At 42.4% G+C, this 20,065-nt stretch overlaps 1 protein-coding gene across 1 annotated transcript in view; it reads right to left on the reverse strand.

Annotated features, from left to right (window-relative positions):
• Positions 1 to 10,328: 10,328 nt before the first annotated feature.
• macc1 (MET transcriptional regulator MACC1) overlaps positions 10,329 to 20,065 on the reverse strand; it is a 74,246-nt gene continuing 64,509 nt past the window's right edge. The window contains exons 4-5 of the mRNA XM_078538861.1: positions 13,210 to 13,398; positions 10,329 to 13,102 (exon numbers count right to left, since the gene is read on the reverse strand). Of these exons, the coding sequence (XP_078394987.1) occupies positions 12,890 to 13,102; positions 13,210 to 13,398 (402 nt within the window). The 3' untranslated portion in view covers positions 10,329 to 12,889. The remainder of the gene's footprint in view (positions 13,103 to 13,209; positions 13,399 to 20,065) is intronic.

The raw sequence follows: 20,065 nt of genomic DNA on the forward strand, positions 1-20,065 counted from the left end.
CATGAGGTTGGGTCATGTGCCTGATGTTTTCTCATGCAAGCCTGGGTCAGCCGTGTGCCCGATCTGGCAGTGTAAAATTCTGGGCCACATCTTAGAAAGCCAACACACAAAACAGAGACATAGGTCAGCCACCTTTAGGACACAAAAGGGTTGAGTTTACCACCAACTCCCCTTAACGGTTGAGACAAAAGACACCCTAAAGAAATTATGCTGGATCGTGAATATGATCTTCTTCAAATCAATAACTGTTTGAATATTCAGCTATAATTGAGGTGGATTTAGATATTTTATTTAAATTTTAAATATAACAGTCATGTTATAAGCATCTTTGATTGACTATAGAAAACACATTATTAAGGAAATACAGCATTGAATATTTAGTTCTCTTAGAATAATCACTATAAGTGAAGTGATTGTCTTTTAGTATCTTATATTCTATGATATAGTATTCATTACTATAATGTAATCTATAATTGATTCTTATAATAAATATTCATAAGCAAGTATAAAAGAGTTGTAGTTTCATATTTAAATCCTCATAAGCCCACATATAGGTAACAATATCCTAGAATTTTTAAGTTAGAATTCTAAGTGCTGATATTGGTAAACTTAAAAAGAGTTATTTCTGCTATAATATACCTGTAGATATATTCTACCTCGAGATAATTTTTCTAGTTTGAAACCCCTAGGCGGGAGAACAATTCATTGTAGGACCCAGTCTATAACTGGTAAAGTTGACTAAATTCTTTTAATGATCTGAAATATCTCTTTGTAGAGGTTTTAAGTAAATAAGAAATTGGACCGTAGGTTTACCTCGCTGTGAGGTAAAGGTAGTGGAACCATTAACAGGAATAGTTGGACAAAATCTTCTCAAGCCATTGGAGGTGGGTTCGAAGATGAGCTGAGTAGAAAAGCCTTGGAAAATGATGTTGGGTTAGGATCCTGGTGTGATTCCTCCTTTTCCTGCTTTTTCTGGGTGGCATTGAAGACAAGTAAGGAATCTCTTTGGATCTTTTGGACATGTAATCAAGAGCTTGTTGAAGCTGCTATGGATTCAATTATGTAGTCCTTTAGACATGAATTCTGGATTTCCCAACCATGGAATCTGTCTCCTGTCCTGTCATCACCTTGCCAGGGTCACTGAGGTGAGTGCACAGTGACAGGAGCTTCTTCAGTCAAACTGACAGGCTGGGAAGGCTTTGATCAGTAAAACTGAAGAGCTCCAACCAAGGTGAGGGGCTGGTCAAAACACTTCTTCTCTCAGGGAGTATTACCACTGCTTGACAGGGGATTGTGAACTTCTTGGAAGACACCTCACTTTTGTAGCACTTCAATCACCTTCAGAAGAACTTCCCTGATGCCAGCCTTAAACATGGCGTGGGAGCAACTTATCCAGTCCCACCATCCACCTCTACTGAGGTCAAGAACAGAGGCTACACCACAGCAGCAGTAAAAGCAACACCAACAGCAGCACCAGCTGCTTTGTCCTCAGTTACATGGCCCTCCTCAGGGCAGATGGGATGGATGCTGAGATCCAGCTGGAAGGGGGTGAGACTCTTAACACAGGATCTGCAGACACAGGAGCAGCTCCATTGAAATGCCTGAGTAGGAGTGCTTCAGGAGGCTTAGGATCTCTTGGCAGGTCACTGCTGACATTTGCAGCCATCTGGAACAAGGCTTTCTTCCTAGCATACATTTGCAAATTGCTGCCAGGGTGCCTGTCATTGGAGGGTCCTATCCTCACCCTAACCTGGGTCTCTGCCTCCCATCAAATTGGCTGCTCTCTTCGGCAAAGTGAAAAAGCAGAGAGATGTGTGGATAAGAGGAAAGGACTCCATTTGTGAAGGGTAACTGTGAGGCACAGGTATGAGAGGGCAATTGGATGAGAATGAGTGAAAGTGTTGGCACTTCAGATGGGGATTGACACGATAGATTAATTGAAAAAATTGGAAAGGCGATCAAGAACCTGGTTGAATAAGTGCATTTTGAGAATAATTTTAAAGGCATTTTAAGAGATGGGAATTGAGATAAAGGGAAGCAAGTCCAAGACATTGCCAGGAGGAGGGTAGAGGTATAAGAAGCTAAAGTTAGAAATAACATAGGACTCGAGGATGGACTTTGTTGAATAGGTCACACAGGTATGGTGAAGCAAAGTCTTTGAGGGATTTGAAGATGTGAATTAAACTAGGAAAATAATGACCTTCCCCTCTCCGATGCTGAACGTTCAGTGCTCAGCAAAGGACTTAGTTTCATACCCTTATGTCCTCATCTCAATGAATTTCGGGCTCGGCACGATGCTGAACTCTTCTTCCGCCGTCTTCGTCTCCGTGCTCACTTCTTTGGACAGGAGTCCTCTCCCCGTTCAACGGATCCTTTTACCCACCTCCAATATTCTCCCTCCACCTGGACCCCTCCCTCTGGATTCTTACCTTCTCTTGATCTTTTCATTGAGAACTGTCGGCGTGACATTAGCCGTCTCAATTTCTCTGCTCCTCTCACCCATTCTAATCTGTCTCTCTGTGAACTTACTGCACTCCGTTCTCTCAGGTCCAACCCCAACATTGTCATCAAACCCGCTGACAAGGGTGGTGCTGTTGTTGTCTGGCGCACTGACCTCTCGCGGAGGCTGAGCGTCAACTCGCAGACACTTCCTCCTACCTCTCCCTGGACCATGACACCACCACTGAACATCAAGCCATTGTTTCCAGGACTGTCACTGACCTCATCTCCTCTGGAGATCTTCCTCCCACAGCTTCCAACCTGATAGTCGCCCAACCTCGGACGGCCCGCTTCTACCTCCTATCCAAAATCCACAAATAGAACTGTCCCGGCAGACCAATCGTGTCAGCCTGTTCCTGCCCCACGGAACTCATTTCTCATTATCTTGACTCCCTTCTCTCTCCTCTTGTCCAGTCCCTTCCCACCTACATCCGTGATTCCTCTGACACCTTACGTCACATCAACAATTTCCAGTTCCCTGGCCCCATCCGCTTCCTCTACACCTCCATCCCCCACCAGGATGGTCTGAGGGCCCTTAGCTTCTACCTTGAACAGAGGCCCGAACAATCCCCATCCACCACTACTCTCCTCTATCTGGCTGAACTTGTTCTCACACTGAACAATTTCTCCTTTAACTCCTCTCATTTCCTCCAAATAAAAGGTGTGGCTATGGGTACCCGCATGTGCCCCAGCTATGCCTGTCTCTTTATGGGGTATGTGGAACATTCCTTGTTCCAGTCCTACTCCAGCCCCCTCCCACAACTCTTTCTCCGGTACATCGATGATTACTTCGGTGCTGCTTCATGCTCTCGTCTGGACATGGAAAAATTTATTAATTTTGCTTCCAATCTCTACCCCTCCATCATTTTCACATGGTCCATCTCTGACACTTCCCTTCCCTTCCTTGACCTCTCTGTCTCAATTTCTGATGATAGACTGTCCACCAATATCCATTACAAGCCTACCGAATCCCACAGCTACCCCGACTACAGCTCACACCCCGCTTCCTGTAAGAACTCCATCCCATTCTCTCAGTTCCTTCGCCTCCGTTGCATCTGTTCTGATGACGCAACCTTCAAAAACAGTTCCTCTGACATGTCCTCCTTCTTCCTTAACCGAGGTTTTCCACCCACGGGTCGTTGACAGGGCCCTCAACCGTGTCCGGCCCATCTCCCGCGCATCCGCCCTCACGCCTTCTCCTCCCTCCCAGAAACATGATAGGGTCCCCCTTGTCCTCACTTATCACCTCATCAGCCTCCGCATTCAAAGGATCATCCTCCGCCATTTCCGCCAACTCCAGCATGATGCCACCACCAAACACATCTTCCCTTCACCCGCCCCTGCGGCATTCCGTAGGGATCGTTCCCTCCGGGACACCCTGGTCCACTCCCCCTACTCCTCAACCCCCACCTATGGCACCTCCCCATGCCCACGCAGAAGATGCAACACCTGCCCCTTCACTTCCTCTCTCCTCACTGTCCAAGGGCCCAAACACTCCTTTCAAGTGAAGCAGCATTTCACTTGCATTTCCCCTAACTTAGTCTACTGCATTCGTTGCTCCCAATGCGGTCTCCTCTACATTGGAGAGACCAAACGCAAACTGGGCGACCGCTTTGCAGAACACCTGCGGTCTGTCCGCAAGAAAGACCCAAACCTCCCTGTCGCTTGCCATTTTAACACTCCACCCTGCTCTCTTGCCCACATGTCTGTCCTTGGCTTGCTGCATTGTTCCAGTGAAGCGCAACGCAAACTGGAGGAACAGCACCTCATCTTCCGACTAGGCACTTTACAGCCTTCCGGGCTGAATATTGAATTCAACAACTTTAGATCTTAAACTCCCTCCCCCCATCCCCACCCCGTTTCTTCCCCCACCCTTTTGTTTTTTTCAATAATTTATATAGATTTTTCTTTTCCCACCTATTTCCATTATTTTTAAATCTACAACTGTAATACCTTGTCAGTCTTTCCACCCCACCCCCACTAGAGCTGTACCTTGAGTGTCCTGCCATCCATTCTTAATTAGCACATTTTCTTAGATAATATCACCACCTTCAACATCTCTTTGTTCCTTTTGTCTGTGACATCTTTTGATTATCTGTTCCTATCACTGCTTGCTTGTCCCTACAACCACCACCCCCCCCAACTTCTTTCCCCCACCCCGCCTTAAACCAGCTTATATTTCACCCCTCTCCTAACTATACTCAGTTCTGCTGAAGGGTCATGAGGACTCGAAACGTCAACTCTTTTCTTCTCCGCCGATGCTGCCAGACCTGCTGAGTTTTTCCAGGTAATTCTGTTTTTGTTTAGGAAAATAATATATGGGCTAACAAGGAAATTGGTAAGCAAGTGAGACAGGGATCAAGGCAATTTTGGTTGAGGATTAATTTACAGAGTGTAGATCTTGGCAGACAGTTGAGAAGGTAATCAGGAAATTGACTGACATTTTCTCATCCAGTGCTTTACCAAAGACTTTTTTTCTTCGTTTCAGGTGTCAGGTGTCAAGCTTCAGCAAATCACAGATCCCAATATCATTCTGGATTCTTTTGTCCCTTCACTTTCTTCTCACCCCATTTCTGCTTCAAATTTCAACTTTGCTGTGTTTTTTATTCTCCCCTTTACTTTCACCTTTCTAAGCTCTAAATGACTGCTTCTTAGCAAAGGCCTCAGCTTCATTCCATTACATCCCCACCTCAATGAATTTTGAGCTTGTCACTTCTTCCATCATCTTTGTCTGCATGCCTACTCCTTTGGCCAGAAGTCTTGCCCCACACTGTGGACACTCTCTCCCATCTTCAGGATTCTCCTTCCATGGGAATCCATCCCTCCTGCCTCTTACTCTTCCTGGTCTTTTCATTTTAGAGCTGTTTGCATGACACCGGCCATTTCAATTTCTCAACTTCCCTCATTCTGAACTTGCAGCACACCATTCTCTGAGGTGCAACCGTGACATTGGGCGGAATCGTCCCAGATTTGCACTAAGTGCGGTAGCATGCAGATAAAGGAAGGTTTTACCGGCTGGACACAATGGCGGCTTCTCACGCTGTATCGTCCCAAACCCGCCGCATTAATTACACATTCCTGGGAAACATGTCATTTCTACAGTGGGCGGGATTTCATTCGCCCACCATTACCTCGCCTCTTCATCATGCCGGGCGCCAAATTTAAAGTGCAGCTGCACGCACACCTCTCAGCGCTCCTAATCCAGGACTGCTATACGGATGACAGGATGGCCCCTAAAGGCAAAAAGACTGCAGCCCCCCACTTCAGTGACGTGCCCCTCGAGCGCCTTTTGAGCGCCATGAAGGTTCGCTGTGGTATCCTCTACCCCTGCTCTGGCCACAGGATGGGCAGCTGCATCACCAATCCAGCATGGGAGGCAGTGGCAGTGGTAGTCGGTGCCAATGCATAACAAAAGAGAACAGCCATCCAGCACTGCTACAGGATAAATGGTCTCATCTGTTCTGCCAGGGTAAGTCACTCTTCTGATCACTCATCTCACACACTCACAAACCCATCACACATCTGCGGGGATCTCACGCCTCAAGGGACAACACCACTAACTCTCACACACACCCTCACATCTCCATCAGGCTCATACCCTCTTGAACTTGTGTACTTATCCTTTCCATGGCTCCATTCACCACACAAACATTCCATGCAGAGTCATGTGTCCTGCTCACACTCTCCATCTGTTTTCATGCAGGAGAAGCTGGCTCACATCAGCAGGGAGAGGTCCCAGACCAGGCGTTAGGCCCCACACTCACTTTGAGGAGTGTGCCATCATGCTGACTGGTGAGGACTTGGACCATGCCTGCAGTGACGGTGAGGTCAGTGGCGAACACCCTTGTGAGGATTCTGCACCACATCATCTCTCTCTCAATGCAACTGAGTGCTTTCTCTCCTGCTTTTGACTGCGCTGCCATGCACTACTTATCTCTATTTTGATTCACAGGGAGCTCTGCCAAGCGACCGACACCTTCAGCCAGCCAGTCCCTCAGCTCCATCCAAGAGGCCACCTCCTCCATTGAAGAGCTGGAAATAAGCAGCCTGGAAGACCTGTCACAACGTGTACCCACACCCTGCACCAGCGTGAGATCTAGATCTAGAGCAGGTTCGGGTTCACAACGTGGTGGTCACCGCAAGGACATGTGACACAGCAAGGGGAGGCAAGTTCAGCCGAGCTCCCCGGCACTTGGAGGACTGCTGGGAAAGAGACACCTGTGAGGTCTAAGTCAGATGATGAATCTCTGGATTTGCCCTTCCAACTCATTGTCGAGAGTCAGCAGAAAGCGTGGGAACATCATGCAGAGTTGTTGGGAGCCCTCAACAGACTGGCACATGAGTCGGAGGAGTGTGTCTGCCTGTTCTCTGATGAAGTGGTGCTCACATGTGCATATGGAAGTCTCTACGGGGACAATGTTGGACGCCATGGTGTCCCCAGTCCAGCAGAATGCGGAGGTGTGTGCAGACCTGTAGTCTATCATGGGAGCCATGAGTGAGTTCCTGCAGTGGTAACACGAGAGGGAACTGGGGCACCTCGATGCTCCTCCAGGTGTTTCTTCTGACTTACATCTGTGGCCCCTCCAGAGCCTTCTATCACAGTTTCCTGTCCTTAACCTATGAATATCCAAGCCCTCTACATATCCAACCACGATTAAGACAGCATTAAGGGCATCAATTTCTCCCTTGAATGAGGCCCAACCTGTTCCCATCCACCAACACCCTCCTTCACCTTATTGAATTTATTTTAATGTCGAACAACATTTCCTTTGACTGCACTCAATTCCAGCAAATAAAATGGAGCTTTTATGTGGAATATTCTTTATCCAGTACTACTCGGTTTCTCTCCTTCATCTCTTTCTCTGGCCACTGATGCCTGTATTCGTGCCACATCCTGCTCTCACACCAAAATGGAAAATTTCATCAATTTTGTTTCCAATTTCAAAACTTCCCTTGCCTTCACAGGGTTCATCTCTGGCTCTTCCTTTCCTTGGCTGCTGTCTGTTTCTGGGGGATAGGCTGTCAAATAATATGTACTATCATTCCACTGACTTTCAGTTACTTTTGACTACCCTGCCATCCATCCAGCTTCCTGCATCTATTCTGACTATGCCACCTCACATAGCACCGTTTCTGATGTCTTCCTTTTTTCCCGCCCAAATCGAGGATTCCCCTCCAATGTGGTTAACAAGACCCTCAACCATTTCCATCCCATTTGCCACACTTCTGCTCACACTTCTCACTACTTCCAGCTTGATGTGATCATCAAACGCTGTGACTACTCCCTTTCACAATTCCAAAGAGACCACCCCTCAGCAAAACCCTGGTCCACTCTTCAATCACCCCCAACACTCACTCCCCTTTATGGCACCTCCCCATGCAAGAAGCAGATGCTGCAACGCCTACCCTTTCACCTTATCCCTTTCTACAATCTAGGGCCCCAACACTCCTTCCAGGTGAAGTACTTGTACTTCTTTTAATTATATTGTATTCGCTGCTCATGATGTAGGTCTCCTCTATGTGAAGATGGCCAAATTCAGATTGAATGATCACTCTGCTGAACACCATTTGGTGTAGCTTGAGGACAGTCAGGGAGGGAGATAGTGTTGATGCAAGGGGAGAATTTTTGGTTGGGGCCAAACACAATACCTTAGTTGTTCAATTGGAGAAAATTCTGGTTCAACACCATCATCAGGTTGCAAAGCTGGCAGAACAGAATTTAAAGAAGATAAAGGAGATTGAGGATAGAACTCTGGACTATACGGCGATATCCTGGAGGTAACTGTGTGGAGATGGGAGAAGCCAGCCTTATATATGTATTCTGATGAAGGTTTATTGACCCGAAATGTTAACTTAGTTTCTCTCCACAGACGCTGCCTAACCTGTTGAGCATTTCCAGCATTTTATGTTTTTATAATCGAGGTGTGATGGTTGCATTGATATAGATAGTAATGGCAACATTAAAATTCAGTCCTCTGATGGGGAACCATGGAAGAGTGTTGGAGGATGATGACCTGATTGACCATAACAAACTCTACAGTGTTATTGTTCTACAGGTGCAGTTAAGGATTTTTTTTTTTTGGGAGTCTACAGTTCTCAGATATGAAAGCCCAGAATACAGGAACTGTACCCAATGAAACATAAAGACAGCTTGATGGCTGAGGGCTCGGATGGCACAATCAAAACGTGTGGAGGTCATTGGTAGCAGTGTAGTCATCAGGGTGAAACCCATATGATTTGCAAGTTAACGCTTACTTATGAGACAGCTGAAGAAATATTGTTTTCCTGGGGATGGAGGGTAGGGGTAGTGGAGTGGAAGTAGACAACAAAATTTGAATGTTGAGGGAGCCATGGCTATGCCAGTAATTAGGATCTTGAAGATGTTGAGGTTATGCACTCAGTGTTACTTTGTCTCATTACTTTCCCACACAACTGCTGGCTTACAAAAATGCAAATTGGTTCTATACACAATATATTGTGGATTTGGCAGTCAGTGGCAAAGGAAGTGTTGACTCGCTGACAACTGACAGTGAGGAGACATGCTGCCTTTGTAAATCTGATCTGATCCAGTGTATCACCCTTTACTCAGATCTGTGGTGTCTGAGAGTCGGGCCAGGAACTATGAGGCTCTTCACCTGGGAGGCTGGGGGGTGGGGGGGGTGGGGAGAAATTTCTCAACTATGTTCAAAGGAGTTTTCTTGATCAATACATTTCCTGCCCAACATGGAAAGACACATTTCTGGATTTCAGCCTGTGAAATGAAATGGGTCAAGTGGAGAATTTCACAGCTGACAGCATCTTGGAAATAATGTTCATAGCATTAGCTTGAGATGAGTTATGGACAGGATAAGAAGCAATCTAGAATAAAAATATTTAACAGGAGGAGAGCTAAGTTCAGCGAATTAAGAAGCATTTACCCCGGGTAAATTGGAGTCAGAGACTAGCAGGCAGAAATGTAATGGAATAATGGATGGCCTTTAAAAAGATGGTTTGGGTACATTCCTACAAGGGGTAAAGGTTGGTGGGGGGATGCAGCCAAAGTCCATGAATAATGAAAGAGATAGAGAGAAGAATGAAGCAGAGAAAAGGTGCATATGGCAGATTTCAGCTTGATAATACAATTGAGAATCAGGCTGAATATAGAAAGTTCAGAAAAGTGAAAAAGGAAATAAAGAGGGGCAAAAACAGTACAAGAACAGATTGGTGGTCAACATAAAATGGAATCCAAACGTCTTCTATAGAAATATTAACAGTAAAAAAAAGTTAAGGGTAACTGGGACTGACTACAGACCAAATGGAGACTTAATGGTGGAGACAGAAGGCATGGTTGAGGTACTAAATATACAGAAAGATAAAGGGGAGGTGCTAGGAAGGCTGGAAGAATTTAAAAGTAGATATGTCACCCAGTCTGGCTGGGATGCACCCTAGGTTGCTGAGAGAAGTTATGAGAAAAAGTATGAGCCAGATGAGGCAAAACTATTTTTAACATAATGAGTGGTTAGGATTTGGAATGCACTACCTGATAAAAGTGATGAATATAGATTCAAAAGGAGCCTTCCAAAGGGAATTGGATAACTTCTTGAAGGAGGAAAAGTTGCAGGGATATTAGGAAAGAGTAACAGTGGGACAACCTGAATTGCTCTTTCTAAGAGCTGGTGCAGACTCCATGGGCTGAATCATCTCTTCCTGTGCTGTGCTTTTCTATAATTGTATGTGGGGACACTGGTTGCTGTTCCACTTACTTCAAAATAATGGTGAAAGCACTTAGCCTCACCATTATCATCATCAATGCAAAATCTGGGCCATTAAAATAAACTTCAGATTAAATCTCATTTTGTAACTTTTTATTGACAAACAATACGAGTAATAGTGTTGTAAATGTTTCTACAAAATTCTGTGCTACACAATGCTTGCACGAAAAAGGTTACATTCATAAAAAAATCAGATATGCCCCACATGCCTTGCACTGTGCATAAACAATTTGCAGTATTTTAGGGCCCCAAAATGGCTGAGTTACATAAGAAATGGATTAGAAAAATAAGAGGAATATTTCAAATGGTTAGTAAGAAAACTCACATCGAATTTATTAAACACAAACCTACAATTAAAACAGTTAAATTGTCTTTCTGAACAACCCTACCCAAAAGTATAACCAAAAAATAAGTAAAAAGCTATGCAAATGGTAAGAGAAAATAAAGCAACTGGTTAACTGCAAAACATCTTAACTGCAAGAAATTTGGTGGACACAGATGCCAACATTCAATTTGTTTGAAAAGTATATGGCACGTTATTGTATTTGCGAAGAAAACAAACCATTCTCTTACACCTCACAATTACAAAAGGTCAGAGGTCATGTCTGGCAGCCCTTGGAATATTGCAGAACCCATAAACCAAGGGGAAGAAAGAAAAATAAAATAGGAGTAACCTATTGCAAAAAAAGCTACCTACTTCACCAGGTTTACCACATACCTCTATATTCCTCAATGTTTCTTACTGCGAAATTTGCATTTAGTTTCTACCCCTATACATACCATATTCAAATTATGGCTGTAGAGGTCAAAGCAAGGAAACAGCTCAAATGCAGAGAGGACTTGTTTTTGCATTATTATTGCAATCAGTATTGAACCCTGCATTTTGGGAGTTTTGGCAGTTATCAAAAGGGGTGCAGCAGAGAGTATATAGATAATTGCCAACCTTTATTTTTGATGGCAATACACCAGCTTTTGGCAGCATGTAATTGAGGGTATATTGAAAATAACCACTTAATTTTTGGAAGCTAAACAATGAATGAGGATCAAAATTTTTACTCTAGTTCCTAAATAACACATCGCCTACAAACAGAAAAATCTTATTTTCATTATACCTGATCCTCTATATTGTTGCTTAATCATCCTTCACCTATACTCCCCAGAACCAAATCTGAAAATTTGCACTCTCAGAACAAAGCTTCGCATATATGGAACACTTATGGGAATTCAGGCCCAAAGGATCATCAGTTCATTCATTTTTATGGATAGAAGATTTTCCAAAACTTCCTGATCCCAGGGTGTGAATTCCTGATAAGTGCTTTTGGTGTGTAAAGCTCCATGGTGGGAAGATGCATTGTAAAACTGACACTCGTTCTCAGGATGGAATACTGCCATTTATACAGCATTGTGCAAGTCTGATCACAAATCTACTTATAATATTGAACATCAGTTTTGAAGTGCTGCACCTCAAAGAAAGGTGAATAATTGCATGAAAAGGATAGAAATGAAAAATTCCTTCTCAACTATGGAAATTCCAAGTTGTGAACCTGAATGTACCATCTTTTCCCTCGTGAGATTCATAGATGCATATCAAATGAAAAGACTGAGATGGCAAACCACACAGATTAAGGTGATATTGGTCTTATGAAGATCGTAAGCATTGGTCATCGCTCCTACAATGTGAAACCATTTTTTATACTATGCATTTTATATTACCAGTGATCCATTTTGAAAATAAAGCCTAGAGATTGGCGGTTATTAAACAGTGCTTAATGTGTTTATATGACATTCCTTTACCATTATTTTAATGGAAGTAGTAAGACATTGTCTTAAAGCCTGCATTAAAATAACAGACAAGAATAACACAAAAAAATAGTATGGTCGGTCAAAAAAATCAGTGCATTCTCTTATTAAATACATGGCCTTAATGATTCATTTTAGTTTGGTTTGAGCTTGGTGAGGTATAGTTCTCTTACATAAATCTACACGTATCAAAGTGTTTACATACATATATGCTCCAACATATTAGTAAATGCACTCAATAAAGTGCCAAAAATCAAAATTGAGGGGTGGGTGGTGGAGTCCCCAGTTCTCTTAGAATAAATCCTGTACATGATGCACATTGTACCCAAATCTAGAGTTCTCACTAAACTACTGCTGATCATGAAGATAAATGAGATCTTCTATTTTCATTATTTCAAACAATTTGGGACAGGGGTAGAACTTAATCTGAATGCTATTATCACTTCTTGAAGTGAAATTCAGACGCCAAGCAGCACACCTGAAAGCAAAGTAACATTTTTTAAAATGCAAGAGTTAGCCATCTACCCCAGTATTTCCCAAAATACATCGATCACTTTCTTAATCAGAGCTACCTTACTGAGTGTTAAGTTGGAAACATTTGAGAAAAACAGAATCTTAAAAAGCTGCTGACAATTTTTCAAATCACCATAATCCATTTTTAAGTCACCTGAGGTATACAAGTTTCCTATAGCTCACCTTGTTTCGTTTCTTTGTATTTATCACAAATGTAATTGTATCGTTGGAAAACACGTCTGCTTCCATTTCCCCCTTTCCATTCATCAACCAGTTAAGAATCGTTTTGGTATTTAGGTTTCTTAATGAGTCTTCTATAAAACAAGTTACTCATCATCATGCTTGGAGAATGCAGCAGCTCTTAGTATTTCCATACAGTTCACCAAAATAAGTACCCCTGCTAGATGTCTCCAATGTCTTGTAATTGGATTTTTCATTTTATCCAGTGCATTTTGCAATTCTTGCAGTACATCCCGGTAACCATCTCCAAACTTGATGCTCCATGTGTAAAGAAAATCATATGCTGGCTTCCACATGATCTATAAAAAGACAATTAAAATGTGAATGAAAAGAGTTCAAGAAACATGAAGAAAATGTTGAACAGCTGCACAATATACACTGTTGCACTGTCAAAGCAACATCCCACCTCTTGACTAATTTCACCACTTTTAGTTCTGTGAGGTGCTTCATATGCATCTATTTGATGCTTTGAGAGTTTGGATAGTTTATCCCCCAGCTCTCTCCAACGGGCACCGAGCTCCACAGCTGTTGAGAGCATAACAACATCTTGAACAAGACGAGCCACTGTTCCTTGGCAATCAAGTTTTAAGAGTCCCTACAAAACAAGAGTATCATTAAGAAAATGTTTTACAGGTTAGCATAACAAAGGTTCAGCCTATTATTTAGCGATCCCTTTAAGAGTTTACAATCAAGAATATTGTTGACTGCCACAACCAACCATAGTTGATTCACTACCCACGAGTAGACAAAAAAAAGACAGGTTTTCTTGGGAGAAAAACATCACAGTAATTAAGACTAGATTTTCACATCAATAAACTGAAATGGCTTTTGGTGAAGTACACAGTGGAATTGAAAGAGCTTGAAGAAACAAAGAAATTCTTTACTGGGTACTATTCAGTTATGTGCATATGAGTCATACTGTCTTTTTTCAATATACTACATAATTATAAAAGACATCCCCGTTAACGTTTTTTGTTTTGAGCTCATCAGGACAGATGCAAGAACGCAAAACTTCAAAGGGAGCAACAATTTATACTGAATGAGAAAAGGGGTGCTGATTGGTTGGCAACGACTCTAATTGGTCAAGGCTTTGCCGTGGAGAGTGCATCAGAGAACTATTATTCCCCATGCTTTTGTTTAATTCAATAAAGGCACAATGTATGAAATATGTAGCTCCTAGCAAGTGTAGGTGAGCCACATTGCGATTCCAACTGATAAATTGGTTTTTAGCCCACTCGGGATTGTTCAGTAAGTGTTATCCAATTGTGGAATCACATCTAACCTGCTTCCAGGAAGTAGGTCACTCAGTTAAATATCTTAATGAGGCTGTGTCTAAAATTTCTCTCTCTTTTCCAGTTCTAATGCTGGTCAACCTGGTTTTCAGCTCAGGAGCCTGGAAGCTAAAAGGGAGGTAGAAACTACTGCATGGAAGGGCTAAGCTCCTTTATAACATTGCTTGCGGGCCGAGAGGACCAGGAGTGCTTCCCCCAGGTTTCCCAAGCAAACCTGTTTTCCACTCCATGGTTGGACCCAGACCACTCCACCACAATCTTTCTTTGACCCCAGCACAATCAATTCTGACCCCATGCGCCATGTTGCATCCAACCATCGATGTGACCTCTACTCTAAGCAGGTGAACTACCTGCTCCTGGACTGTGGCCTCTTTGGCAGCATTTCCTACCTGACAGGGAGCTACACCCATCATTCATTTTGGTTGGATCCTGGCAGGAAGCTGTTATTTTAAACAAAAGCATTTGGGGTATGACCAGAACTCCCCCCCCCCCCCCTCCCCGCCATCAGTCACTTGGAAATCCCGCCACGGCAAACATTGGGGTCATTAACTCTTGTTTCTCTTTCCCCAAATACTGCATGACCTAGAGCATTTCTAGCATTTTAAATCTAAACGTTAATTAAAAAGAGAAATCATATATACAGAAGCTGCAAGTACATTTAAAAGACAATGTTAGACTGTACATTCAAGTCTTAAGTGTAGCATTTTCATTCACTGATGCAACATAGCAGGAATTCTATATACATTTTTGTGTACTGTGTTACCATAATAGTAATCGCAAATCTTGTGCTATGCAACAAATTGCAGTTACACTGCACTGTTAACATAGAAAAACATCCTAAGGCACATCACAGAAATGTCATCAAAAAATCTAAGTGAGTTATGTCCAGATTATAAGGGACACGTTCATCTAGGGATGGTCTAGTACTACCATGAAAAGCAAAATGGCGCCTTAAAAATGCTGAAATTTAAGAGCAAGCATTTATTTGAGGCTCAAGTTTGTCTTAAAGTATTAACATAGAATAGCTTCAGATTATACTCAAGCAAATAGTTTAATAAATTATTTTCATTTACAGAACATTTGGCATTTTTCTTGACTTTTGCTATTTTCTTAAATCAGTGCTTTCATACGAGTTTAGTTAGCATTACCTGTTTCGGTGACTGTATTTGTGGTTGTCAATGTAAGAACATCAGTGCTGGCAAACTAAGCACTTTCGGCACCCACGAGCATTATCAAGATCAGCTGGAATATGCCTGTTTGCTGTGTAAAGCTCAAAGTTATTTGGCTAAACAGGAAGCTGTAACAAACAATGATGAAGAGCATCCTGTGCAGCATATTTTGTCCGTCATGCATGAGTGCAAATTTCTGAGTTATTAAAAATGCAGCTAGGGGGCAATGAAACACTGTGGTGAAGTGATGGAAAGGGATGGCAGGCTGCTTACTCAATTTATAAATGAATTCCTCGTTGGTCAATCACAGTCTAGAGCACCCTGACTGAAGATGGCTGGTATTAATCAGCTACAGCGAAGAAAGATACATCACTTTCTACATGCATCAAAATTTCTCCTTTTCAATCAGGTACATATCTTCCAGAAGAATTAGTGGCCTTTGTCACACAGAATTTCACAAATGAGTCATCCTTTCTGAAGAATGATATTTCCAAACTTCACTAATTCTTTGTGACAACTCTAAATTTGTGTCCATCAATATATTTTGCTGACCAATGAAAATAATCTACTATTTAGCCCAATCTTAGAAAAAAAATCATTAAGGAGCGCAATGCTTCATTGACACAAGGTAAAAAAAAATTCACGAGCTCCCAAAGTTTCAGCTGGTGAGAAATAAAAATATGCATTTATAGATAAATAAAGAGATAGTTCTAAAAGTTCCTTGTTGAATACCTGTCATGATTGGTCCTATTATACATAAATAGCCACCAGGGCAAGGTACTATAGATATGTGCCCCAACCAGAGTCAGAAACTATAGGAAATGAAGGACAGTCTACCCTGTATGAGTCAAAATATACACAATTAATGCAAAATCTTCATTTCTCAGTTAGAAGTTTTTAACCAAACACCTCCCTGCCACCTGCACCTTTTCAGTACAAGATAGATTTCAAATATAAAGCCAGCTGTGAGAAATAGAACATAAATATTCATAATTCCAGTGTTATCTATTAAAAACAAGCTTGTCCAACCCACAGCCTGCAGGCTGCATTGTGGCCCACAAAGCCCTCCATGTGGCCCCAGCAGAATGATTGTTGAAATTGCCAGTAAGACGGCTCAGTTTGAAGATTTCTTCAGGGGCCTGCTCCGTCAATCACAGCCTGTTTTTCTCCTGTGTGTGCTGCTCATGGGCTCACTATTGAGCATATCAGCAAACAAAGGAGAGAAACAGGCTGTGATTAGAGGAGCAGCGGACACAGGCAACTGAGAGTATTTGAAGACAGAGAGAGAGAGAGAGAGAGAGAGACTTGAAGTGCAAGTTCACCATGCTTTGGCATGGCTGCCGGTGCTCTAGCCCAGCTACCCCTGCGTTTCCCCCAGCATCCAGCCATCCCCTCGCGGGCACCCACTTTTGGGCACCAGGCCTCTGGCCTCGCTCCAGGTCACACTGCACCTACCACCGCTCCTAAACCGATGGCTTGAGGGCGTGCGAGTGGGAGGACAAAGGTGCACACACGGGCAGGCCAGGCCAAGCCAGAGGCCAAGCAAGCAGGCAGGCCACAGAGAGCCAGAGGCCAAGCACGCAGGCAGGCCAGAGAGAGCCAGAGGCCAAGCACGCAGGCAGGCCAGAGAGAGCATAAGCACGTGCGCATGCACGCATCAGCTGATAGCCTATTTTATGCCCAGTTGATCCTGCAGATTTCAAAGGCCAAAAGGCTGTACCCAACTTTTAGCTCGATTAGAGCTTTCAGATACTCTAACCAACCTTGTCATTGAAGGCTAACTTTCTTTACTGGCCGTATTTAAATCATGAACTTTTTTATTAAACCAATTGATTTAAGGGTTGCAGTTGACATGTTGGTACTTTTTTGGATTTGTACTGAGGGGGAGAGCATGTGTCAAGCTCACTCCCAGTCACAGGGTTCTCATTCAAGCTTACCCCAACAGGGAGGGATGGAACGAGGAGAGAGTAAGCATGAGTGAGCACCCTGAGACTCGGGGTTAGCTGGATGCACACACTCCACCCTTTCACACTCGAATGGTTGGCTTTATTCATTACACATTTTTTAATTATTAATTTATTGTCGTGTTTTTTTTGCTCAGCAACTTTTTCCAATCATATGTCAATTTTTAAAAAAATAATTGCGTTTAAGGCTGCGCCAAACATTATCTTTCTGAAATTTGCTCATCAGTCCCAAGTGAAAGCAAAATTGGAATGTGGCCCCGCCACGGGAAAAGGTTGGTCAAGCCTGATTTAAAAAGATAAGCATCTTATTTAAAAAAAAACACATTTTTTTCTTGAGTTCTAATATTTTAACATTTCTCATCTATATTCACTTCAGGGAGATCGACCTTTCCAGTTCCACATAGTGTTAACAAGGTCATTGCTGAGGAATATAAGTAACTGTGCTCTCTCAGGGAATGTAAAGAGAAAATCTTGGATTTTGGTTTATTTATTTTGGTTGCTTCTTCTGACCATGCCCCTTATGGGACAAGGCTTAAAGATGCATATTTGCATAAGATATGTAGAAAGCTGCAAATAGAAAACTACATTTTTGAACTTGCATGTTTTCTTCTTTTTGCCATGACAAGGTGGATAACTATATGCAAAGAATGCACAATTTCTGAATATATTAGAATGCAGTCAGCTTCACCAATTCACACCAACCAGAAGTTATAGCCTTCCAGTCAAAGCTCAGTTGCAGCATTCAGCTTTTCCCAACTCAACAAGCAGGAAATGAGCTGTTTGGCCCCACATCAGAAATCCATTCGATAATGCATATATGCATGTTAGGAAATTTGCAATCTGTGTCTGAAAAAAATAAACAAGGAGCATTTCACAGGTATAGAAAACTGGAGGTCTTTGGTATAGCGAGTATGGCCCTCAATACACAATCCAAAAATGAGCCAGCATGCCAGCTGTAGCCCTCAAATCAATTGCCTGGGGTAATAAAAAGGTTCATGATTTAAAGGCGGCCAGTAAAGAGAGTTTGCCTTCAATGACAAGGCTGGGTAGAGTATCTGAAAACTCTAAATTGGGCCAAACGCTGTGCATAACTTTTTGGTCTTCAAAACCTGCAGGATCAACTGGGTATAAAATTGGCTATCAGCTGATGAACCCAGTAAATATATTCCCTATATTGGGTTACCCGTGACATTTTAAAGCACTTGAACTTCATCTAGAACAATTTTAAAAAAAACCAAGATTGCCTGCTTTACATGAAACACCAGTTTTTAAACCACCTGGACATAGAATGTTACAGCACAGAAATGAGCCACTTTGACCAATATATCTGGGGTTTATTTTTCTCTGAATTGAAATCTTTCTCATGCTCACTTCCTATACATGTCAACATTTCTCTTTTTCAATCAGGTACTTATCTTTCAGAAGAATTAGTGGACTTTGTGACACGGAGTATTACAAATGAGTCATTCTTTCTGAAGCATGATATTTCTAAACTTCACTAATTCTTTGAGATAGCCCTAAATTTATGTCCATCAATATCATTTTGCTGACCAATGAAAATAATCTTCTATTTATCTCAATCTTGAAGACCAGGTAATCTTTAATATTCTCAACTCTAGCAAAAAAAAAGAACAGTCTAATTTACTGTAGATATGCTGCACCTTCTCATTGCTTTTATGTGCTTCTTGGAACAGAGTATGCAAAACTGTATGCAATACTCCAACTGCAGCCCATGGTCTTATTGAAGGTACTTCCTTACTTTTATATCCAATGCATCTAGATACAAATACAGGGATTTTTTGCTTATTTTAAATGGGGGGCGGTTGCGTGGGGGTGGTTGGGTTTTAGAGGCTGTGGGTAGGGTCAAAGAGAGGTACAAAATTGACAGGGAGGGGTGCCTTCAATGGGCACAGAGGGTCCTGAAAAGGATGTACCCCATTCCTCCTAAAGCAGCCGAGCAGCCTGCATTGCCTCCATAATTGGCCACTTAAGGGCCTCAAGGATAGGCCCAAGGATGGAAGGGCTGCCTGACACCTTCCCTGCCTGCCACAGAATGGGAGACAGGTCAGGGAGGGTAGGAAGGCAGTGTGAAGACGTCCCATTTTATTTTACGAACTCTCCTGCCAGGCTATGAGACATGAGTTGGCCAAGATAAATTGGGGAATTACATGAAAAGACATGGTGGCAGGCAAGTAATGGCTAACATTTCAAGAATTAAATAATTTGCAACAAATACACATTCCTTTAAAGCGCAAAAGCCCCACAAAAAAGTGGTCTAGCCATGGCCAACAAGAGTTAAAGATAGTATCAGATAAAAGGAAGAAGCTTATAATATGGCAAGAGTAGTAAGCCTGAAGATTGGGAGAATTTTAGAATACCAAAGGATGACCAAGAAATTGATAAGGAAAGAGAAAAGACAATATGAGAATAGGCTAGCAAGAGTCATAAAAATAGATTGTAGACATTTCTATGAGTACGTAAATAGGGAGAAATTAGAGGAAGTAAACATGGGCCCATTAGGCACAAAGAGAGGTGAAATCATAATGGGGAATAAAGGAATAGCAGAGATATTTTTTAAAAAGCACTTTGTATCTGCCTTCATGGTAGAAGACAGAAAAACATTTTGAAATTGATGGGGAACCAAGGGTCGAGTGAGAATGAGGAACTTAAAAGAAATCAGTTTAATAAATAAATAGCATTGGAGAAATTAACAGAACCAAGTGGTGATAAACTCTGATCTGATGACCTACATCCTACATTTTTAAAAGAGGTAGCTGCAGAGATGGTGGATGCATTGGGTTTTGATCTTCCAAAATTCTTTAAGATTCTAGAAAGGT

This window comes from Cetorhinus maximus, chromosome 3 (assembly GCF_964194155.1).
Source record: "Cetorhinus maximus chromosome 3, sCetMax3.hap1.1, whole genome shotgun sequence".
NCBI classification, from domain to species: domain Eukaryota; kingdom Metazoa; phylum Chordata; class Chondrichthyes; order Lamniformes; family Cetorhinidae; genus Cetorhinus; species Cetorhinus maximus.